The sequence below is a fragment of the Alosa sapidissima genome, chromosome 17 (genome assembly GCF_018492685.1).
Source record: "Alosa sapidissima isolate fAloSap1 chromosome 17, fAloSap1.pri, whole genome shotgun sequence".
NCBI lineage: Eukaryota > Metazoa > Chordata > Actinopteri > Clupeiformes > Clupeidae > Alosa > Alosa sapidissima.
The window spans coordinates 19,077,695-19,101,769 of NC_055973.1; the positions used below are offsets into that span (position 1 = coordinate 19,077,695).

The following is a 24,075-nucleotide window of genomic DNA, read 5'->3' on the forward strand; positions in this document are numbered from 1 at the left end:
CTGTGACAGCATGGACGTCAGTGCAGGACGTCGGTAGAGTAGGTGATGATAGTATTGACATCAGTGCAGAGCATCGGTAGAGTAAGTGATGATGGCATTGACGGTGATGACTGATGACGGTGTGGATGTCAGTGCAGAACATCGGTTGAGTAGGTGTTGACCATATATATAGGCTATATGTAGGTGCCGTATATATATATATATATATATATATATATATATATGGTGATTACAGTGTGGACGTCAGTGCAGAACGTCGGAAGAGTAGGTGATGACGGCATACTCAGAGGTGCTGCTCAACTTCCTGGACACGTCTCTGGGTTGAACGTGCAGACGGTCAGCCGAACGGAAGGCATGCTGTAAGGCCCCGGGCCCTGAGTCCTCCCTCCACTTCTGCAGCATGAAACACACACACACACACACACACACACACACGCACGCACATGCACACATACACACACACGCACACACACACACATACACACACACGCACACACACACACACACACACACACACACACACACACACACACACACACACACACACACGCACACACATGCACATATACACATACACACACACGCACACACACACACGCACATACACACGCACGCACAACACACACATTTTAGATACTTTATTCAATTCCACATTACAAGTAAATTTTCATTAGGAATCAAATGTTTTGAATGATCAAACAGATTAAACCATATCAGCACATTGTTATGTATGACAATACAATCTCAGGGGTACAGAAAACATCTCCTTTTCCAAATGGCTGAAATTGAGCAGTACTTTACCAACTGTTTGGCTCTTGTTTTCAGTAGCCCCCCAATACAAAGTCCCCGGTTCACCAGCCTGTGTACATGCCCTAGACTACCAGAACACTAGCACAATAAGCTGGCATCTGTAGCCAAGGTTTTCAATGGTAGATATTAATGATTGATATTTTGCAGTTTTAGAAAGGTAAGAGTCCTCCATAAACAGATCAAATGCACATGCTACTTCAAATAGCTTAACTGTTCTGGAATGCTGACAACAATATCTGGTGTATTTGGTATTCCTACAAAAGTGTTTGCAGGTGATTTAAACCAATCAGACTGTACAGTAGTGTTTTTATAGAGCTTTTCATCAGCCACACACACACACACACACACACACACACACACACACACACACTGTTATTTCCTGGGTGCAGGACTAGCAGCAGTTTCCCATGTAGACGAGAGTGTGATGCTGCTCACCGCTCTCAGGTTCCCTTGGGCGCCCCCTGGTGGCCCCACCCCTCCTGGCGGGCCCCTCAGCTCTGGGGTGCTCACACCCCGCACGGAAATCATGATGTCAGCGTACGGTACCTCATGGTCGCTCTGGCAGTCTGAAGAGAGAAAAACAAGCAGGTGCTTGTAAATAATGACCACGGGACATGTGTATCTCTGTAGCCAGAGGGGTAATATAATCCCACCACTGTTTCAGGGAGGCTGCACCAGTCACATAACTGAAGCGTTCCGTGTTGCTGAAACATTTAGCTTCCACTATTGGAACTGGCTGCACCAGACGTGATAGTGATGGGTACATTCAAAAAATAGAATGTTCTAAAACTATTTTGTGCTTCAGTTGTGGACTGGGTTTAGCCTAGGGCTGCTCGATTATGGCAAACATCACAATTACCACAATTATTTTGTTCAATATTGAGATCACGATTATTAATGTTTACTCAGTGATTTTGAAACTATCATCTATTTTCAAAACTTTTTAATTTCTTACATTTTTAAATTGAATTTTAAATATAACCCAACAGGAAAAAACATGTAAAAAGGAGTGCATTGTTATGAAACTGAATGTAGCAAAATAATCATTATATTTTGATTATGTTGTTTTCATAATCGTTGGAAGTCATAATCACGATTGATTGATTAATTTGATTAATTGCACAGCCCTAGTTTAGCCTGGGCCTTAGTCTGATGTATCAGTGTGAGTAGTACAGGACATTGTGAGACAAGTGAGCTGACATGCTGCACTCACCAGTGTGGGTGAATGTCACAGATGCGTACTCCTTATCAGAGCCTGGTCTGGAGAGAGCCAAAAAGACACATTATTTTCACATTCAGAGCTCAGTCCTTCTTTGCAGTACCCTCTGCTGCTGTTTTGATCTGTTTTTGTCATAACTCACCTGTCATGCCTACCAGGAGGAATCTTCTCTGAACCAGCTGAAAACCAAAGATAAAAATGATCAGAAAAGCCTTTGACACACATTCAGACGAGATTGGCAGCAGTGTTGTTGTTGAGTTAAACGATAAAACGACCTACCAGCACATCCTCTTTTGCGTCTCAGGATACACAGATATGAAATCAGTAGAACCATGATGACGAAGGCAACTACAACTGCCAGCACCTTGACCAGTTGAAACTCATCTGTCAGAGAGGATAATTTATCAAATCAATCAACATGAATACATCATCTATTACTAGAGACCATCCATCTCTCTCTCTCTCTCTCTCTCTCTCTCTCTCTCTCTCTCTCTCTCTCTCTCTCTCTCTCTCTCTCTAATTATTCTGTACCTGATGGAGTGTCATCCACATCACCACCTGCACCATCACTGGAAGTTAGCGCAGTGGACGAGAATATAGAGGAGGAGGTAGCTGGAGGATATACAATGGATTAGTGAGATTGAAACTATGAACACCAGACAGTGAACAACGCAAACACATTCTCTTGCACAATGCACCACATGTAATAAACAGGGATGTAGTGGAGGCTAAATGCAAGTAAACACAGTTTATCCACCTGAAATTGCAGAGATAGAGTTTATCCACCTCTTATTAGAGTTTATCCACCTCTCAAAAGAGTTTATTCACCACCTCACCGTGATTACACAAATCATTTTTTTTTGTCATCAATCATTTTTGTCATCAATCATGTTTTTACCCACCTCTTATTTTAACACTATAGGCCTATCCCTGGTAATAAACAAAGTGAACACATTCACGTTCACCACAGAGTATGACACATTTTGGTCACAAATGTGATCCCCAGTAGATTGCAGTCAGTAATTGTGAAAAAGGTGGATTCTGGAGGATCCACTTGGCCTTCTCAACTCTTTTCTCTCATCTTTTGTGACAGTAACACTATCATGTGTTATCAACGGTACCATACCCAAGTGCTGCAATCTCTTACCTTTCGGCGATGTGCTGATCTTGAGTGAAACCTGCTGTTCGGTCCGGCAGGGGAGTCCCGGCAGGTCGGTTTGGCAGCTTTCACAGGTGTAGGTGTGATGGGAATCATTCCGAGTCACCTCCTGCGTAGACAGTTGGAGTGTGCAAAAGTCACCGGACTTACTGAACAGCCCTTCTGTCCAGTGGCAGCCTGCACACCCCAGGTCCTCACCCTCCTGGCTCCACTTGCCTCGTACGAACCCCGCTGAGCAGTTAAAGGTGCAGCTGAGAATCAGAGGCTCGCCCAGGGTTGCAGGGACCGTCTGCCTCATGCCACCCAGGTCACAGCTCACACAGGCTGGGGAGAAACTCAGGGGGTGTGAGATGGACAACGCACATGAGAAGATCATTTGGAAGTTGAAATTGAAATTTTATATTTACCTTGTATTGCAAACTCAACCAGCAATATCAGAAGCCATTTGGAGGGCTTTGATATATCTGCCATTGATTTAGAGTCTTGTTGATTTGTAGTCTTGTCCTGGATGGTGTCTTGTAATTATGGAATCTTGTCTTATCCCTTGAATGGAAATTGTGTTGTTTTGACCTGGATTGTTCCTTGCTGAATTAGTTTATCTTGTCTTGAATCGTCCTTTGTTTAGTTGAGGTTGTGTTGTCCTGAATTGTCCGTAATTGGATGAAGTTGTCCTGTCTTTGCTTGTGTGATGCTTATGGTGAGAATTGCAGAGACTCAAGCATCACTCGCATCTCCCTGACGTTGAGCAGGAAGCGACACGACAGGATGTTTCTCATGTTTTAACCTACACATGGAAACTTTCTCAAAACACCTGGTCCTGGAAACAGGAAATTTCATGAAAATACGAAGGCCGGCTGCATATTCACTATAGCATAAACGTTACATTTTCGTATTATTACAACTCTGCGGTATTACACACAAAACCATGTAGATATTTTTAAATGTGTAAAATGTGACTCCAAATCATTATAGTCACGTACAATCTATTATGTAGAAGAAAAAAAAAACAGATTTGTTTGAGATACGATATTCTTTTTGGGCATTACAGTGTGTCCAGTTAACTACAAAGCACAGTAACAGTTCCATTTCTACATGTTCGTTAAACTGGCACTGCTGAACAACCAGTGGACAGAGATGTCCTCAAGTCAAAACGTGATCTATAACTTTTATGTTTTCACTTGGTGAACTTTGATTGCATAATTCCACAATTAGTTTATTTAATCATGTTCGGTCATGTCAGAATAGTCTTCTTCTGTGTAGTATAGTCATCTGTTTCCATTTTCTTTTCATACTCAAAACAATGCAATTGAAACCACAGCTTTAACAAGGGTCCTTTTTCCTTCTGTTTTGTTGTTTTACACACAGATGGGGAGGCAGCCTACAGCATGTTTCTTTGCTCTGTACCTCTGTGGCTTTGAGCTCTGCTAACAGTGCCACAAGACTTGAACACTGCCTATGCAAGCTCAAGAGAGGAAATTGAGATTGCTGAGTGGAGCAAGACAAAGCAAAGCAACGACTGACAGAGTTGGGTGAGAGACGACAGGAAACCTCTGCCTCCACAATACCACACACCCAACGGTTCCTCCGCACTAAAACACACACACACACACACACACACACACACACACACACACACACACTGCTCCTCCACAGTAACAGAAAACAATGGCAACAGCTTCTGCTGTTCACACAGAGCCTGTCATCCATTTAACTGGAACACATTCTCTATGACACCTCCAGCTTTACATGGCAAACAGCAGAGCACCATCTCCAGCCAGAGCCGCCTGATTCAGTTTGCTCTCCATCAAACATCTCCTCAGACCCCTTGCTTTGACACCTGACATATGGCTACGACTCGACTGAACAACAAATCTAATTCCATTACAACATCTTTACAGTAGTAAATATTAGCCGCATCGTGTATTAGAGTAAAGAAGAATGAATGCATTCCCCACGGATAGCCCGGACCTGTGTATTATGCCCAGAGCTGAAGGAATTTAGCAAAATCAATGTATAAACTTTGGTTAATAGACAGGAAATTACGGTAGTAAAATGTGGGACCTGTGACTGGCGGCCCTGTTGTTTTTAGTAGAAATTGGCTAGTACTAGTGTAATGTAAGGAGTATATGTAATGAGACTTGCTCAACATAAGTATTGCATGAGGTGCCTGGATGGTCCGGGTGCCACTGGCATGTGGGCTACTGTTTGAGGGTAAAAAGTGTCCAGTCCCACTGCATGTCTGAATAGCCGCCACGGGAGTCCGTTTACAGGGTGTCACTTTCACTCTCAATTATTCAGGCCTCAATGGGCTTTTGCTGCACAGTTCACAACTGACCCTCACAGGACAGCAGGAGTGTTGGGATGTGGACAGCACAGAGGGAATCAGTCTAGCCCCAAAATAACGACGACTCTGAGGCGAAATCAGCATGCGACTGGGGCCTGAGCGAGAGTTCCTCTCCATCTCACCTCTACTGCTCCTGGCTTACGTGGTTGCTTTTGGTGAGTAGCCTGGTCTTTGGTTGCCACCTGGATGGCATTGCTGTTGCAGAGCTGTGAAACTTGATTAGAAATGTGTGTTTTTTGGTATTTTCCAGGACTGTTGGCCCACAGCGAGCAGCTCAGTTCTGTGTCCTGTCCAGGAGGATCGTATTTCTCCACTGGAGTGTGTGTGGAGTGCCCGGCAGGATATTTGTGAGTAACACATACAAACAACCCAAAATGGCAAAACACTGACTTCTCTCTCACATGATATCACAGTTGAAAGTGTATTGGACCACTTGTGATCTCCAGAGAGGTTTGGCCTGGCAGGGTCTTACTGTGTCTGTTGTTCTCCTTTATTAGGATTGCCTATCTGTGGGCCTTAAAGCCCTTGGCAATATTTTCCCACATCTATTTCCAGAAAGTTTGCATGTTTATTATATTTCTGAACTTAAGGTCTAATTTCAAATTGCATATCAAAATATGAATTTAAGGGCTACTGATCTGTATTCCTGGGCAGTGTTACCAAGTACAATACAGTAATACAGAAGAACATTAACAATGTAAGTAGATCATGTTAAATTCATCCATGGTCTGTAAAACTCAGACACATACATGGGTGTTGTTGTTTTGTTTAGCTGTCTTGGCAATGTAAGCGCACCCAGAAAATGCCCCCCTGGAACGTTTAACCTGCAGCCAGGCAAGGCCAGCATCGAGGACTGCCAGGTATGTAACACACACAGCTTTATGCCAGGCAGGGGAAGGGACCGCTTGGCTTTATCACCTTCACTTTAACTTGAGGTGCTGGTGGCGAGGGGCTGCACCTGTTTCACTCAGTTCTGTGTGTGTGTGTGTGTGTGTGTCTATGTCTGTCTGTGTGTGTGTGTCTGTCTGTCTCTGTGTGTGTCTATCTGTGTGTGTATGTGTGTGTGTGTGTGTGTGTGTGTGTGTGTCCTCAGCCCTGTGGGCCTGGCCTGATCAGCTCTGAAGACGGGGTGGACTGCAGACTGTGTCCTCAGGGCTGTGCCTGTGACCATGCCAGCAGCATTCTGTCTCTGTGCCCCTCCGGAACCTTCTCACCCGAGGGCCACTTGTCCTGCCTGCCCTGCCCCGCCGGCTCCGTGTGCCAGGCCGGCCATCAAAGAAGGGTACTGTCTGCCCGTCTGTTCTGACCTGACAGATTACTCAACACACTCTCCAGTCTGACAGCACACCACAAACAAACATGGCAGCAGTAATAGTTGGCACTCTGGGCTCAACCCTGCTCCGTTTCTGAGAGAGCAGAGATGCTGCATGTGAAGTTGTGTGACACACACACACACATTCACACACACTCACACACGGTCTGATGTGATGTGTGTGTGTGTGTTTCCTCTCTCTCCTCTCCCTCAGTGTGGGCCTGGCGAGGAGCCGAACGTGGAGCAGAGCGAGTGTGTTTCCTGCCCACAAGGTTCCTACGCCCCAGCGCTCTCCTCGCAGTGCATGCCCTGTCCTACAGGCAAGTAGCGAAGAGAGGGGGGAAGAGAGGCCGAGAGAGAGAAAGAGAGAGAGAGAGAGAGAAAGAGAGAGAGAGAGAGAGAAAGAGAGAGGAGGAGAGATAGATAGAGAGAGCGAGAGAGAGAGGAAGAGAGGGAGAGAAAGAGTGAAAGAGAGAGATGGCTTACATGGTCATTACTAATTTACGTCTATTTAATCTCTTACTTTCACCACACACACACACACACACACACACACACACACACAAACACACACACACACACACACACACACACACACACACACACACACACACACACACCTCTAACTTGAATGACAGTAATATAGTATTAGAGGAAGACAAAGATGACTCAACTTTCACTTCTATTTCAACTTTACATTGTCATCTGGTGCTTCAGCGTATTCACACCTCGAGTCCTTCATCTATGACCTCTGGCACCTCCTCACCATGCTGAGGTGGTGATATCATGCTGCTTTGCACATGGGGTCAGCAACCGTGATGTCAACTTCACCACATGCTCAGATAACCATAGGACTGGCAACATCTTTATAGCTTTGGCTAGAAGCCTGTTCTCGGACACTATTAGATAACCATAAGTATTTTGTACAGACTCTCTGGTATCTGTTCTTCAGGTGGTCAGCGCGTCAGTTATATGTGGTTCCAACATGAACAGCCAGACACCTTTCGGTCAAATTTCGGATCCCTCGATTTAGAGATAGACCTACAGTACAGAATAAGAAGGAACCACAATGCAAATTAAATAAATAAGCCATTCTTTCATTCGGCTCACCTTACTGATCTATACATGCATGATCTATTATTGTAAAGGTGTCTGTTGTGTTAGCGCTACTCATTCAACAAACAAGCAAACATGCAAACAATAAAATCACTCATTCTCACACTTTCAGTTTGACAGGTGTGATACTCTCAACACACAAACATTTATACAAACAATAAACCACTCATTTCATACTGTCGGGTGGACATACTGTACGTAAGTAAGCTGATTATTTTAATGTGCTTTGAGATACTGAGATTCGGTTTCCCTATGGTTTCCCCACTCCAGCATTTGTAGAGTATTATTTGCATCACTTTGTGTAATATTGTGTTGCATTTTGTGTCCACTCTGGTGTCTAAAGAGGCTCCCTTTAACACAGTTGAGATCGTAAATCCTGTGTGTGTTCGTCTTCGGACTGTGATAATATCACAGGGTAAATGAGGAAGTATCTTTCAGTGTGTGTGTCTGATGTGAGGGCCCCTTTTCAACGGGTTTAGGATGTACGAGAGGGTTGACTTGATTGAGAGGCTCTCTCTATCTGAATCAAATTCCCTAATTTGGGGTTTAGGGGCTAAGGTGGACTACTTCAGAGTCTCTTTCTATCTCTTAGTCACTGTTCCCTATTCCCTTGACTCGTACTTCAAAATGTGGTTAACTTCACTAAAAAAGGGAAGAAATTCAGAGCTGTATTTGCAAAAGTTGTTTGGTCATCATGATCTGGGAGAGGTCAAAAACTCACCACAGACGTCCGTCTGCCCACCCAGGGCTGAGAGAAAATCAACTCAAAACAACCCATATTCTTAGGGGAGTCTTGTCAAAATTAAATCAAAGCTCTTTTTGATGACAGCTCTTGTAACATTTAAGAACTTCAATTGACCACAACAGATCTATAACCATTTAGGTTCTATCCCTAAAAACACTTGTATTTATCAGACAGATATCCGTATCCTTGCTTGGGTGTGTGGTATGCATTTAGACCACAACAGGTCCTAGACCTTAGTTTCACAAACAATGAATTTGCTAACAAAACCTATTCGTTTTTTTGTCTGCCCTGGAGCTAGGACTTTCCTTCCTAAATGCCTGGCTGAGTTCACTACTCCTGTGTATGTCAGTGCGTGCGCAGTATATTTTTTGCCCATACAGTGTCTTAGAAAGTAGCCCTACTCACCCGGAGCGGAGTCAAGTCTTTAAGGCGTAGCCCCTGTTGCCCCTGTTTTGCTGACACACAGTCTCTTACAGCTGGTACATTAAGTTCTTACATTTCGTTCAAAGCACATTTCATTTAGCAATCTAACACAACCTTTTTATATCTAAGCAAACACGTAATATTCCTTAAGTCTGAGCAAAACACTTTACACTTTATAAGCAAACTTATGTTTAAGAAAAACACTTATTCTAGCAAAAACAATTTATGCTTTTAATTTAGAAAACACTCTTCAATTCTAAGCTTCTAAGTTTTAAAACATTTTAAGTCTTACTTGTTTCACACTGGTTGTCTATCATTACCTTGCAGCATTTGCACATTTTTATTTGTTTTAGAGCAAGCTGGATTTAAGCAGTTATATGACTAAAAATCTTTTAATAGGAAATCTATGATTCTGATTATAAATTATGATCACATCTTCACATTGTAAAGTCACGCTATGATTGTTATCATACCGTGTGTAACTCAGGCCTACAGAAGGGACACTCCTAAACATCAATAAAAAGTTGAATTATTCTAAACGCACATTCAGAAACAATAACCAGGTAGGACCTCTAAGATGACCTCCACATAGTGTTGCATTAGCATTTATACCCTTAATGTAGTCTTACCAACTTTCTGAAACTGTTTACTGTTAATTTTAAGTATTGTATTGTTACATTTTTAAGACACTTTGGATAAAAGTGTCTGCTAAATTCCATAAACACAAACATAAACATACACATACAGGTGTGACCCTCTCAGGTGGAGAGGTCTGACCCTGTTGTGTGAGGCTGTCTGTAAAGTGGACCGCAGACCAAGCGGCCGGTCGATGAGTATCCGTAGCTCCGATCGGTGCAGTGTGTGCAGCTCCACCAACACAGCCAGAGGTCCATCAACTAATTTATGGCCAATTCAATGTGAGCCGTCAGGGAAAAGGCTGCTCTAATTGACTTCAGCTTGCCTTCTTGTTACTAAGAAGCACAGTGTGTAATCATCAGATAAACTCGTAAGGAGATACAACCCTGGTAGTTAGCGTTTAGCCTCTCGATGACTGGATGTAATAACACAGTTTCATCCTTTCTCCTCAGCCTCTTTCTTTCTTCCTCAGTTAAAAGACCCAGCTGACTAACACTGCCAAGATTTGCAACTTGTTATCAAACTTGTTATCAAACTTATTCTCAATTAGAAGTACAGTAGATATATTATGAACTGTATTTGGGGAGCAACAGTAGTGTGGAAACAGTTAGCTAGCACTGCTTTGTCTACATTCTGTGCATCGCACTGGCAGCACAATGTCTTGGCAGTGTATGCAGTGAAACAACAAGGCAATCCGGTGGCCAATCAGCATCTTACTGTAGGTTGTGCTTTGAAGTCGGGTTTGTCTGCGGTCCCTATCAGGCCTTCTGTTTGTGTTCCAGGTAGTTTCTGCCCCCAGGAGGGCCTGTCACAGCCTCTGCCCTGCCCGCCAGACGAGCACACCACCCAGCCTGGCCAGTCGTCATGCCAACGCTGCAATGGCACGTCCGGATGCCAGGCCTCGAGGCCCGCGGCCTGGAGCAGGGCCGAGGTTCAGAGGTCACGACCCCAGCAGCCCTGCCCAGCAGGGATGCAGCTCTCGGAGAAGGAGGGGGTGGGCTGTGTGAAGTGTCAAGTGGGTGAGTGTGAGTGAGAAAGCCCCAGGTGCCCAGTTGACCTCTAAGGTCAAAGGTTATCACCTAGGCAGCTACACTACATGCCTCCCCATCTCCATACAGTATCTGTTTCGTACAATGACTGACATTGACTGACCTGCCAGCCTGAATGCCATCATATTATATTGTCGTAGTATATACTGTACCCTACTGTAGAATTTGGTTTTACTGGATATTAGCCTCTAAACATTCCTTACTTATACCACTACAGTACAGTACAGATTTGTATGGTGTGACTATTCAGTAGATGTGTGCTTCATCCATTGGGCCTCCCTGTTGTGCAGGGTATTACTGCATTGGAGGCGTGGCCATCCGGTGTCCAGCCGGACGCTATGGAGCCAAGGAGGGACTGCAGAGAGAGAGAGACTGCTCACCCTGTCCCGCAGGTACACACAGAGTCAACATTTGGATACATTTGCTTCTCTTTACAACGTGACTGCACCCACATGTCTGTATGGTGTGGAATGGTGTGGTGTGGTGTGGTGTGGTGTGGCGTGACGTGGTGTGTGGTGTGGTGTGGTGTGGTGTGGTATGGTACGGTAGCTCGGTGGCTGAAACTCAGACCGACTATGTGTTTGTGGTCAGAGCAGAGCTGATGTATCTCTGAAGCATGTGGTTGCTAAAAAGAAGATGAAAGGCACTTTGGGCATGATGGGAAATGTAGTTTTTTCCAGCTGCCCCAGGGTCCACTCAAAGGCCAAACACTTTTCTGCAGGTTTCTGCTTTGTAGACCGTCCAAAGGCCAAAACTGGGATTCTGTCTCTAACTGTGCCATGGCCGGTTCTGTGCAGGGTTCTACTGTTTGGAGGGCAGCTATCGCAGGCCCGACTCCCAGTTCCTGTGCCCGGCGGGGTTCTACTGCGAGGAGGGAACAGCAGTACCACACGGGTCACCTTGCCCTGCCGGAACTGCTGGAGCACAACTCGGCCAGACAAGTAGAGCAGCTTGCAAGCGATGTGTGGAGGGACGTTTCTGTCCTGCAGGTGAGTCAACACACACACACACACGTGTACAAACACATGCATGCACACACACACACTCACACACACAGAGACACAGACACACACACACACACACACACACACACACACACACAGACTCTCTCTCTCACACACACACACACACACACACACACACACACACACAGACTCTCTCTCACACACACACACACACACACACACACACACACACACACACACACAAACAAGCAGACACACACACACACACACACACACACACACACACACACACACACACTTTCTCTCATGTTAATTTCTTTAATTGTATCATTGCTTCTCTGGCAGGTTCTGTTGGGCCAGGCCTGCCCTGTGCCAGGGGACGGTACTGCCCAGCTGGCACCCTGACAGAGATCTTATGCCCCCGTGGTACCTTCACTCCCCACCAGGGGGCGCTAAGTGAGGACAGGAGTCTTTCCTTTCCCAGATTTACTCAAAAGCAAACCACACCCAAAAACACTCATGTATATGGTCTGTGTGTGTGTGTGTGTGTGTGTGTGTGTATGTGTGTGTGTGTGTGTGGGTGTATGTGTGTTTGTGTGTGTGTTTGTCCCACACAGGAATGAAAGACTGCTTGCGGTGTCCAGCAGGGTTCTATTGCCCCGAGGGCACCAGTGACCCCGTGCCCTGCCAGCCGGGCTCCTTCAACCCCCTGGATGGGCAGGACTCCGCTGACGACTGCCGGCCCTGCTACCCCGGCAAGGCCTGCACCAGAGTGGCACTGAAGGCTCCAGACGTCGACTGCATGCCAGGGTAATGCCCACCTCTCTGCCAGGGACTCAGACACACACACACACACACACACACACACACATCCATCTGTTCTATGATTTTCCTCATGTGTGGGACACTGAGTGCATATTGTACATGTATGTAAGGGATAGCGTTTTGTCCACTAGTCAGTATCAAACGTTCTGACAGGGCAAACATGCCCCCAACGTGAAGCGGAAGCACCAGGCATCAGCCACTGATGATTAAAAAACGTTCAAAATGCAAATCATGCTTAAAGCGTAACTCTCGCCAAAATGCCTAGGGTCTTTTTGTGAATGTACCCAATTCAAACCTTTGTTTAAAAGCATAATTACGTCGAAAGTGCCACTATTAAGATTGACTGTATGTCGTTTTCGGGTCAAATGGCCTTTTGAATGGAAGTGCTAGGGGCACTACTATTTTGATGCATGATCGCATCGAAATCGCTATTTTGTTTACGTTTTACATTCACAAAAAGACCCTACCGTAGGTTGCATTTTGGCGAGAGTTACACTTTAAAGGTACATGTGATCATCACTCAAGCTCCTTCTCCTTCTTCTTCTCTGACTCTAATTCTCTGTTTTTTCGTCTTACCCTCTCATGCCCCCTCTGCCCAGCTTTGTTTGCCCTCCAGGTTCGGCGCGCCCAAACCTACCTGCCAACGCCTGCCCCCCTGGCACCCTTGGCAACCGCACCGACCTAACAGACCGCACGCAATGTCAGCTGTGCCCCGCACGCTTCGCCTGCCTCAGAGGTGCAGTACGACTCACCACACCACTCGCAGCACACAGCTACACACACACACACACACACACTTGGGCTTGCAGCTCTTTATCAAATACAACGCGCTGGCTAGTCTGAACACTCTTTAGAGGAGCTTTGCAGCTCACAGCTCCGTTCAGCAGCACCCATCCTTTCTGCACTTAATCTTATGAAGCCCTCTATGTAATCATCACACATCTGTAAGGGCTATTGTAATTGCTACACTCTTTAATGTCTCAGTTAGAGAATCCATCAGAAAATGATCAGCTAGGACTTATTGGGATTATTTAATGGAGTCTTTATGTCGGGTGGACACATTGTGATAGATCACATATGCACATATAGTTCACACAGTCACAGTAATCACCTATAGATATTCACATCTAGTTGTCACCTGCATACAGACCGGCATGCTCTGAGTGCTTCTCTGTCACCCTGGCCAGGTACGGGTGGCATCCAGAGGCCACCTCTCGCCTGCTTTCCCGGGCACTACTGCCCCATTGGCAGCATGTTCCCCACGCAGCACAAATGCCCGCCGGGCACCTGGAGTGAGCACAGTGGGCTGGAGTCGCTGCGGGAGTGCCAGCCATGCCCCCGGGGATGGTACTGCCTCTCGGGCACAGGGGCACCGTCAGGGAGGTGCAGCTCTGGACACTACTGCCCTGAAGGTACTGTACAATGCTAAACTCATCCAGGACACCAGGTGGTCTTTAAACCTTCCCTGTTTCTCCTGTACTGAATCTGGGCACAGCTGCCAGTGAAGTAGAGTGGGTCTCATCCTCTGATCTGTTTTTTTTAACCTCTCATGCTAGAAGGATGCCTACTATTGGAGCCGTTTTGTGTGCACGTTTTACATTGTGCCTGAATAGTTTTAAACATGATAAACTATGAAAATCATAAATGTTGGTTTGACCCCACTTGAATTTCAAAGACTACACTGGCGACACAATGCCACACATTATGCACTTGGCTGCTCATCCGGACAGCACACACATAGTCCACATGTCCAGACACCCCCCCACATGTCAGTGCTAATCACATATAGAGTCTCACACACCTTGAACTACACACCTTGTAGAGGTGGTTGGGTCTAATACAAGCATATCCCTCAGACAGGTGTGTGAGATTCAGGTTTCATCTGAACGCTGCCAGGTGTATCAAATTGAAGACTGGCTATGTACTGTATGTCTTGTAGGAGTGTGTGTACAGTTCTGACCAACATAAACACAGGTGACTGTGGCACACTGCTGTTGTTGATGCTAATAGACCTCTGAAGTTCGCCTTTAAAAGACACAAAAAGTAGGACCCTTTGCCCATATAAGGAGATCTGGGAATCATCTTTGCCCATATAGGAAGATCTGGATCTCCTTAAATGGGCAAAGATGACAGCTTTGGATCCCTTTTCTTGGCGAACTTCAGAGGTCTATGAAGGTGACTGTGGCACGCTGCTGTTGTTGAAGCCAGTGAAGCTGATTGTGGATACTGCTTCCTCAGGAACCATGTACGGCACCCAGTTCCCGTGCCCAGCGGGGACCTTCAGCACCACCATTGGCAACGGGCAGAGAGCTGACTGCCTCATCTGCCCCGCGGGGCATTACTGCAAGGAGGGCACCTCCAAACCCACAGCCTGCCCCCTGTGAGTCAAGCACACACACACACACACACACACACACACACACACACACACACACACACACACACACACACACACACACACACACACACACACACACACATAGCCAATGAGTCCTCCAGCAGAAGCGTTCTCATACACTCTCAGAGTGTTTGCTGTTTGCATTGTAGCCCACTCTGGATGGGCGTGTGCCAGATGGCTTGATGTAGATGCTTTTCCCAACATGATCATATGTGTGGGAGTCCTGATCCCGAGAGGACGGTCCCTGGCAGGTTTTTGCACCAGCTGTGCTGGTCCAGCTCCTGTTCACAGCCCCACTGTCAGTGCGGCCCTCAGCTGGGCTCTTTAATGAGTGCAGATGTCTGCCTCTGTGGGGGTCGGGAAATATCTCCAGTCTCAAGTTTTCAGCTCCACATCTCTCAGTAAACACAGTAAACACAGTAGCAACTAGATCTTCTTCATCAAATTGTGTATTAGATTAGATTAGATATATGATAATGCATTCCTTTGCATTTATATACTGTTGATGAAGGGTTGATGTCAGGATTTTGTTTTGGTTCCAGTTTTAGAGACAGTGTGTTAAAAATGTTAGAGTTAGACAAACACTAACACACACACTGCTAGATATCAGAGTGTTTGAGACGATGCTGTCTGCAGTAGAGAATAAGATCAGGTGGGATTTGCCCATCACAGTGTTTGAGAGAGCCTCTCCTCCGTTGCCAGGACGACGTACCGGCAGCTGAGAGGGGGCCAGCGGCCCCAGGACTGCCCCCCGTGCCCCGCGGGATACTTCTGCCCCCTGCCCGCCACCGTCCAGCCCAGAGTGTGTGGAGTGGGCAGCTACTCGGTGAGTCTTGCGATGCCTCTCCACAGCCATTTAGCACACTCAACTATGTTTTAAACTATTTTTATTTCTCCTTTTTATTTATTTATTTACTCTCATCTCACTCTTCTTTGCTTTTGTTTATGTCAAGCACATTGAATTGCCTCTGTGTATGAAATGTGCTATATATAATGCTACAGTATATGGATAAATGTCTACTTCTCCACAACCACATCATCTGGACTTCAAGAAGAATCACTCTGTAACTCACACTGTAACTGTGGTTACCTTTATGGTAATCACCATTTGCACTCCCTACATTCACACACACTCGCATCAGAGTGTAACCCTGCATTACCTCACGGGTGCATACTCAGTCTAATGGCAGTTCTTTGTACTAATTCTGGTTGACAGACTACAGTTGTATCCATTATTCTAGAGTATTATTCTTGTTCTGCATGTGTTATATAAGCCACTGGATGGACAGATCTGCTTTGGGATTCTTAAGGTATCTATCTATCCAGAGTAACCTAGCTCTTACCCTGGTTTGACCTTGACCTGACCCTCATCTGGCCCTCACCCGGCCCTGATGTGGCCTCTGTCTGGTCGGTTCAGGTACGGTAATGAGAGCTTGTGAGAGAGATAACACTGACCGCGTCAGCTCCTGGAGATGTGTGAGGATACACAGACTCGGTGAATGTGAGAACTAAAACCATCTGTGCACAACAAACACCTCTGACCAGGAGCTCTTATTGGTCTGCAACCAGTCTGCCATTCCCTTTCTTATGGTCCATGTTGATATCCCATGTTAGCATCATACATTCACACAAACCCTACCCAGGTATTTATCAGGAAGGATATGGTATTACAGCACTGAGAAACATCTGGACATTCATATAATTTCCCTCATATCTTATGCTAGTGTGCAATGCTCACAAGCTGAACTGATGTGTGTTTTTTTCTTTTGATAGCCTTTTGTATTATGTTTATGCTTTGTTAATACTGTCTTGATCTACAGCTTTCGTCAGATATCCTATATGATGATATATAATGCTCATGTGCTTGCTAACTGACATGCCTTATCTCTCTGTTGTGACATTTCTCTGGCTCTCTATTGTGTTGTGTGTCTGCTTGGTGTGCTGTGGTGTTGTGCACCTGTGTGGCTATTCTGTTCTGTTCTGTGCTGTTCTGTGGCGTTGTGCGTCTGCCTGGCTTTGCTGTGCTGTTGTGTTGCGCAACTGCCCGGCTGTTCTGTGCTGTTGTATTGTGTGTGTGCCCGGCTGTTCTGTGCTGTTGTGTTGTGCCTGACTGTTCTGTGCTGTTGTGCGTCTGCCTGACTGTGCTGTGCTGTTGTATGTGTGTGTGCCCGGCTGTTCTGTGCTGTTGTGTTGTGCATCCGCCTGACTGTTCTGTGCTGTTGTGCATCTGCCTGACTGTGGTGACTTCTTTGCTGTTGTGTTGTGTGTCTGCCCGGCTGTGCTGTGCTGTTGTGTTGTGCCTGACTGTTCTGTGCTGTTGTGTTGTGCCTGACTGTTCTGTGCTGTTGTGCGTCTGCCCGACTGTGCTGTCGTGTGCTGTTGTATTGTGTGTGTGCCCGGCTGTTCTGTGCTGTTGTGTTGTGCCTGACTGTTCTGTGCTGTTGTGCGTCTGCCTGACTGTGCTGTGCTGTTGTATGTGTGTGTGCCCGGCTGTTCTGTGCTGTTGTGTTGTGCATCCGCCTGACTGTTCTGTGCTGTTGTGCATCTGCCTGACTGTGGTGACTTCTTTGCTGTTGTGTTGTGTGTCTGCCCGGCTGTGCTGTGCTTTGATGTTGTGTTGTGCTGTGGTGTGTGTCTGCCTGGCTATGCGGGTCTGTGGTGTTGTGTGTCTGCCTGGCTGTGCTGTGCTGTGGTATTGTGATGCTCAGGATGAGGGCTCAGTGGAGTGCCTGCCGTGTCGGCGCGGTCACTACTGCAGCAACGAGACAACCAGCGCAGAGGTCATGCTGAGCGTCATGGTGTGTCCCCCCGGCTTCGTTTGCTCCCAGGGGCTCGACCGGGAGCCCCAGCGCTCCACCGTCTTCTGCCCCATCGGATTCTACTGTCCCGGAGGGGGCGTTGTAAGTGTTCTAACATCCCTCGCTGGTGTGCCTGCAGCAGATTCAACCTGCCTTCCACCAGGGCACAGCACTGACTGTGGGTACTCCTCCTCTGATCTGACCCCAGAACCCTAACCCGATTCCCTGCCCTAATGGAACCTACAGTGGACAGCCGGGTCTGAGGGATGAGGCCGACTGTGTCTCGTGTCCCGCTGGGATGTACTGCTTCTCTCAGAACCAGGACCAGCCCGTCACAGAGCCAGTAAGCCGAGAGTTTGTTAAGTTTGTTAAGAGTTAGTGTGTTAAAGCCGAGAGGCTGAGTTAGTGTGTTAAAGCCGAGCTGCTGAGTTAGTGTGTTAAAGCCGAGATGCTGAGTTAGTGTGTTAAAGCTGAGATGCTGAGTTAGTGTGTTAAGGCCCATTCACACCAAGAACGATAGCAATAGCGATAACTATAAATAAATATCGTTCTTGTTAATATGAATGACGACGTTCACCCATAAACTATAACGATAACGACATGAAGAACGATATCGTTGGGGATCAAAAAAATTTTTCAGAACGATAAAAAGTTAATAGCCAATCAGAACCCATCAAATTTTAACCGTCACATTCATTAACACAATGAGAGACTTTGTTTATCGTTGTTCAGTGTGAACGCTTTTATCATTATGGTTATAGTTATCGGTATCGTTATCGTTCTTGGTGTGATAGGCCTTTAAAGCCGAGATGCTGAGTTAGTGTGTTAAAGCCGAGAGGCTGAGTTAGTGTGTAAAGTCGAGGTGCTGAGTTAAAAGCCGAGGCACTGAGTTAATGTGTTAAAGCATCCCACACTTACAGTGTCTCTGCTGGCTCTGAGGAATTTATCCTCAGATTTCTTGATGTATGGACTGTGTGACACTGTGGTGGTTCATTTTCATGAACTTAAAAGAATGAACTTCCTTCAGTGAAACTCAGTTATGTGTAGGTGAATGCTTGCAGAGAGAGTGATGAGTGTTTGTCTTCATGCCTCTTGTTGTCCTGATTCACTGCACTCAGTTCTGTTCTGTTCTACTCCCCGTGTGTGTGTGTTTCACCTGTTACCTGGCAGACGGGTTCCTGCCCAAACGGGCACTTCTGCCCTGCTGGCACAGGGCATCCACTCTCATTCCCCTGCCCGGTGGGCTCTTTCAGGAACGACTCCCTCGGGCACGGAGGCGAGAGCTGCGTGGCCTGTCCAGCTAGGCACTACTGTGGCACCCTGGCCTCCCACACGCCTAACCAGTGCCCTCAGGTATGACCACATGCCCAAGAGACACACACAGCTCTGTACTTTATTAGTCAACACACAGTGATCACACTCATTTAAACGATTCAAGATATGAGTATTGTTACTAAGGCACTTTTAAAAGACTGACTTTTCTTACCAATATTTGTACTTTGGATTGTAGACATGTTATTAAATCAACAAATAGATTTTGCAATCCATCAGATTTAACACTTTGTACTTTGCACATTATTAAAATGAGGGTTTTTTTCTGGTGCTGTCAGGGTTTCTATTGCCCAGAGGGCAGTAGCACCCCTGCCCCCTGTGAGGACGGCACCTATGGCCATAGTGCTGCCCTGGCCGATGCCTCAGAGTGTGCCCCTTGTGATGGGGGCAGGTACTGCAGTGGAGTGGGGCAGACAGAGCCGTCGGGGGCCTGTGAGGAGGGCTTCTACTGCAGACAGAGAGCCACCACAGCAGTAAGGCCTGCACGCCTCATCTGGACACATTTCAGGATGTCTGTGACTGTGGTGACTATGTACTGACTGATAGACTCTGTGCGGCTTTCTTGCTAAAGTCCTTTCCAACTCTGTTAGAGTCAGACGTCAGTGGTGCTATACCCTTTGCAACCATCTATATAAGAGAATTATGAAATATTATTGTACATGTGCATGTGTGTGTGTGTGTGTGTGTGTGTGTGTGTGTGTGTGTGCATGTGTGTCTCCTGCAGACTCCTGTTGATGGCCCTTGGGGTGGTCTGTGCCCAGCTGGCAGTTATTGCCCCTCTGGGTCACCCCACCCGTCCCCATGTCCCCCTGGCACCTTCAGCAACAGCACCGGCCTCAAGGACCCGCAGCAGTGTGTCAGCTGCCCCCCTGGGTAACACTCCTTCCCCACTGACCATCACACCAACCTACCCCAACCCTCCCACTTACACACCTCAGAACTATATAACTCATGACATACGTGGGCATGGTGGAGCAGCGGCAGTCTGGCAATTCCTGTGTCAAACAACATACTGTAAATATCAGTCTAGATCAACTGCTCTGAAAATCATCACACCAACCTATCCCAGCCCTTCCACTTACATTCCCTCCCCAAACTATCCTATTCAACTCCCCACCAAACTATCCACCTAACTACTCAACAACTAATTCACCATTTCAGATCTAACTGTTCCCTAATGACCTACATCTCTCCTCTTAGGTATTACTGTCTGGGCTCCAACAACTCTGCCCCCACCGGACACTGTTTTGCAGGGTTCTACTGCCCTGGTGGGGCAGATTCCCCTGTGCAGAGGGAGGCTGAGGAGGGGCACTACTCTCATGAGGGGGCAGTGCGGGCAGAGGCTTGCCCCCTGGGCACCTTCCAGCCAGTGAGTCTAATCTTACCATTCCTGAAGATTGTGGTTCTAATGTCTTTAGAATAATAAAACTGAGAAACAACATGCAGACAGCTCATTTGAAAGCCCACATTACTGTGATTAATAATCATATATTGATTATGTCATATTAAGTTTAAGTTGTTATTGATTATGAAGTTGTATTGAATTTCAGTTGTTATTGATTATAAAGTCTTATTGAGTTTGAGTTCATATTGATTATGATGTATTGAATTTGAGTTCGTATTGATTATGATGTTGTATTGAGTTTGAGTTTGTATTGATTATGATATCATATTGAGTTTGAGTTAGTATTCATTATGATGTCGCGTTGAGTTTGAGTTATTATGATGTCATTTTGAGCTTGAGTTGGTACTGATTATGATGTCATATTGAGCTTGAGTTAGTATTGATTATAATGTTGTATTGAGATTGAATTGGTATTGATGTCATATTGAGTTGGAGTTAGTATTGTTTATGATGCCATATTGAGTTTGAGTTAGTATTGATTATGATGTCTTATTTATTATGATGTCATATTGAGTTGGTATTGATCATGATGTCATATATTGATGTCATATTGAGTTTCAGTTGGTACGGATTATGATATCATACTAAGTTTAAGTTGGTACTGATTATGATGTTATATTGAGCTTGAGTTGTTATGATGTCATATTGAGTTTAAGCTGGTATTGATAATGATGTCTTATTTATTACGATATCGTATTGAGTTTGAGTTGTTATGATGTCATACTGAGTTTGAGTTAGTATTGATTATGATGTCGTATTGAGTTTGAGTTGTTATGATGTCATATTGAGTTTGAGTTAGTATTGATTATGATGTCGTATTGAGTTTAAATTGTTATGTCATTTTGAATTTGAGTTATTATTAATTATGATGTCGTATTGAGTTTGAGTTGTTATGATGTCATATTAAGTTTGAGTTGGTATTGATTATGATGTCTTATTTATTATGATGTCGTATTAAGTTGGTATTGATGATGTCAAAAAACCTGCCATTGCTTATGCCAATATTTTAGGAAAGGGACATTATGATGTCGTATTGAGTTTGAATTCATACTGATTATGACTTTGTATTGAGTAAATTTGATTATGATGTCATATTGAGTTGGAGTTAGTATTTATTATGATGTTGTATTGAGTTTGAGTTAGTATTTATTATGATGTAGTTTTGAATTTTAGATAGTATTGATTATGATGTCGTATTGATCTGAGTTCATATTGATTATGATGTCATATAGAGTTTAAGGTTCATATTGAATATTTCGTCATATTGAACTTGAGTTAGTATTTACTATGATGTCGTATTGAGTTTGAGTTAGTATTGATTATGATGTGATATTGAGTTTGAGTTAGTATTGATTATGATGTGATATTGAGTGTATATTTGTCCTCTGTGTGCAGGGCAGAGCCCAGGGCCGGTGTCTGGAGTGCCAGCCTGGCCACCTCTGCAACCAGACGGGACTTTCTCAGCCCCCCCTTTGCCCCTCGGGCCACTACTGCCCCCCTGGCTCGTCTGTCGCACAGCCATGCCCACCCGTACGTGCCCATCACACCTGTCTGCCATCCTCAACACCTGAGCATCAGCTGTGTACATAATCAGCAGCATCCAAATATCTCTAATTCATTTTTGTGTGTGTGTGTGTCTGTGTGTGTGTGTGTGTGTGTGTGTGTGTGTGTGTGTGTGTGTGTGTTTGTATGTGTGTTTGTGTGTGTGTGTGTGTGTGTGTTTGTTTGTGTGTTTTTGTGTGTTTTTGTGTGTTTGTGTGTATGTGTAGGGCTTCTACTTTGCTCATACTGGTGCAGTAGATGTGACTCACTGCAGTTTGTGTGATGCGGGGCAGTTCTGCCAGAATCCGGGCCTTTCTGCCCCTGAGGGTCCCTGTGCCCCAGGATTCTACTGCACTGGGGGATCCAGCACTGCCACACCGGTAACACACACACAGACGTGTACATGCTCACACATTGACACACACACAAATGATAACCAGTCTTTGAAATGACTGTGCCATGTTATCCTCTGCAGGTGAACTCGCGGTCGGGAGACATGTGTCCGGCAGGCTACGTGTGCCCACCTGGCACCATGCACCCTCATGAGTCGCCATGCCCCCCTGGCACCTGGAGTAACGTGGTCGGGGGGCATGATCTGTCCACCTGCTGGCTCTGTCCACCTGGGTTCTACTGCAACGCCTCCGCCCTGACCCAACCAACGAGTGTGTGCGCCCCAGGTACCGCCCAGGAGCTCTGACCGCCGGCGCCGACTGCCCCTACCCCCAACCCCCCCACCCCCAACCCCCACTGCACAGAACAGGAGCAAACAACCTCTACACTAACTGACTACTTCACTTAATAACTTTTACACCAACTGACCTTTACACTGACCACTTCACTTAATGAACAGTTTACCAAATAACCTCTAAATGACTAATCCTCTATCTTTACACTAATCGACCTTCACTACACTAATTACTTCATGAAATGACCTCTACACTAACTGACTACTTCACTAAATGAAATGACCTACTCAAAAAATGACCTCTACACTAAGTGACCTCTAAACTAACTGACTACATCATGAAATTACCTATTTACTAACCTCTTCACTTCACTAACTAACTACTTCACTAAATGACCTTTACACTAAATGACCTCTACTGTAACTGACCACTGATCAGCAATTGACCTCTCTAGTAACTGACCCCACCTGCCGTTCCTTCCTCCTCACTCTGTGTCCTCATTCCAAAATGCAAAGTGACCTTGTCTCTGTTACACAGTAATCATCCTCTGTTTCCACTACAATGCAGCTTCTTCTCAGGGGGTAAGAAGTGCATGGTAGTGCCATCACACCAACACACAGACACACACACACACACACACAAGCTGTGCTTCCCTGTCTCACTCACACACCCTTGTGTCAAAACACAGTGATGCTGCTTGTGCGTTGTGTGTGTGTTTGCCATTTACAAGAGCAGCGTTGAGGACTTTCTCACCAATAGGGTTTTATTGCTCTGCTGGCGCTAAGAGCTCAATGCCGGCCAATGGAGAGAGCGGCGGACGCTGTCCTGCTGGGTCCTACTGTCCACCGGGTTCAGCCTCGCCCTCGCTCTGCCCTGAGGGAACCTTCGCCAATGCCTCAGGTACGCCAGGTGCAACAGCTCTCTGATGCAACCACACCCAGCGTCAGGGCTCTGAGGCATTCACATCACCTGTCCACTGAATTAACCTGTTGAGAGGAGACGGTCACAAATATGTGATTAGAACATTCGCGAACCGAGAGTTCTGCACTATGATACGACAATTAGCCTCAGAGATCCTTTACATCAAAGCAGCGCCCTAATACATCCTCTGTCCACTGTTTGAATTAAAGACATGTCTATAAGTTGGGCTCATTCTCTGACAACTCAGGTTTGTGCAGATACAGCAGAGCTCTAGCTCATTGAGATATACTGTCATATGAGGCGAAGTGGGGCTCCCTGCTCGTGCATTACATGATATCTATGCACATTCAGCTTAATGACTGCACTTTAACATCAGTTTGATTACTGCTT

At 45.8% G+C, this 24,075-nt stretch overlaps 3 protein-coding genes across 3 annotated transcripts in view; 2 read left to right on the forward strand and 1 right to left on the reverse strand.

The window, feature by feature from the left end:
* Positions 1–203: 203 nt before the first annotated feature.
* LOC121688668 lies at positions 204–3,923 on the reverse strand. Its single transcript, XM_042068399.1, has 8 exons — positions 3,596–3,923; positions 3,177–3,512; positions 2,561–2,641; positions 2,309–2,413; positions 2,172–2,208; positions 2,024–2,070; positions 1,246–1,376; positions 204–393 (listed from the first exon to the last, which is right to left on the reverse strand). The coding sequence occupies exons 1-8, from the start codon at positions 3,657–3,659 to the stop codon at positions 244–246; spliced, it is 951 nt and encodes a 316-aa protein (XP_041924333.1). The 5' UTR covers positions 3,660–3,923; the 3' UTR covers positions 204–243.
* A 644-nt stretch (positions 3,924–4,567) lies between these two features.
* Positions 4,568–19,103, forward strand: LOC121688932 (multiple epidermal growth factor-like domains protein 6). Its single transcript, XM_042068845.1, has 19 exons — positions 4,568–4,717; positions 5,487–5,687; positions 5,783–5,879; positions 6,305–6,392; positions 6,626–6,814; positions 7,059–7,164; positions 10,547–10,783; positions 11,104–11,205; positions 11,611–11,802; positions 12,124–12,234; positions 12,396–12,588; positions 13,203–13,339; positions 13,791–14,015; positions 14,842–14,983; positions 15,704–15,827; positions 17,710–17,901; positions 18,008–18,142; positions 18,970–19,067; positions 19,100–19,103. Exons 2-19 carry the CDS (start codon positions 5,615–5,617, stop codon positions 19,101–19,103), a joined length of 2,445 nt encoding a protein of 814 aa, XP_041924779.1. The 5' UTR covers positions 4,568–4,717; positions 5,487–5,614.
* Positions 19,104–19,105: 2 nt separating this feature from the next.
* The window catches only part of LOC121688933 (zonadhesin), a 63,047-nt gene continuing 58,077 nt past the window's right edge, over positions 19,106–24,075 (forward strand). The window contains exons 1-8 of the mRNA XM_042068846.1: positions 19,106–19,152; positions 19,410–19,604; positions 19,856–20,004; positions 20,332–20,486; positions 21,932–22,066; positions 22,306–22,458; positions 22,554–22,755; positions 23,524–23,664. Of these exons, the coding sequence (XP_041924780.1) occupies positions 19,465–19,604; positions 19,856–20,004; positions 20,332–20,486; positions 21,932–22,066; positions 22,306–22,458; positions 22,554–22,755; positions 23,524–23,664 (1,075 nt within the window). The 5' untranslated portion in view covers positions 19,106–19,152; positions 19,410–19,464. The remainder of the gene's footprint in view (positions 19,153–19,409; positions 19,605–19,855; positions 20,005–20,331; positions 20,487–21,931; positions 22,067–22,305; positions 22,459–22,553; positions 22,756–23,523; positions 23,665–24,075) is intronic.

Bases quoted from the DNA above. Each gene is read 5' to 3' on its own strand.
- LOC121688668 (XM_042068399.1), bottom strand. From the start codon at position 3,659: ATGGCAGATATATCAAAGCCCTCCAAATGGCTTCTGATATTGCTGGTT. The intron at 2,414-2,560 runs GTACAGAATAAT...CCTCTCTGACAG, and splicing joins TGTGGATGACACTCCATCAG to ATGAGTTTCAACTGGTCAAG. The intron at 2,071-2,171 runs GTGAGTTATGAC...GGCTCTCTCCAG, and splicing joins CCTCCTGGTAGGCATGACAG to ACCAGGCTCTGATAAGGAGT.
- LOC121688932 (XM_042068845.1), top strand. From the start codon at position 5,615: ATGCGACTGGGGCCTGAGCGAGAGTTCCTCTCCATCTCACCTCTACTG. The intron at 10,784-11,103 runs GTGAGTGTGAGT...CCTGTTGTGCAG, and splicing joins CTGTGTGAAGTGTCAAGTGG to GGTATTACTGCATTGGAGGC. The intron at 11,803-12,123 runs GTGAGTCAACAC...CTTCTCTGGCAG, and splicing joins GGGACGTTTCTGTCCTGCAG to GTTCTGTTGGGCCAGGCCTG.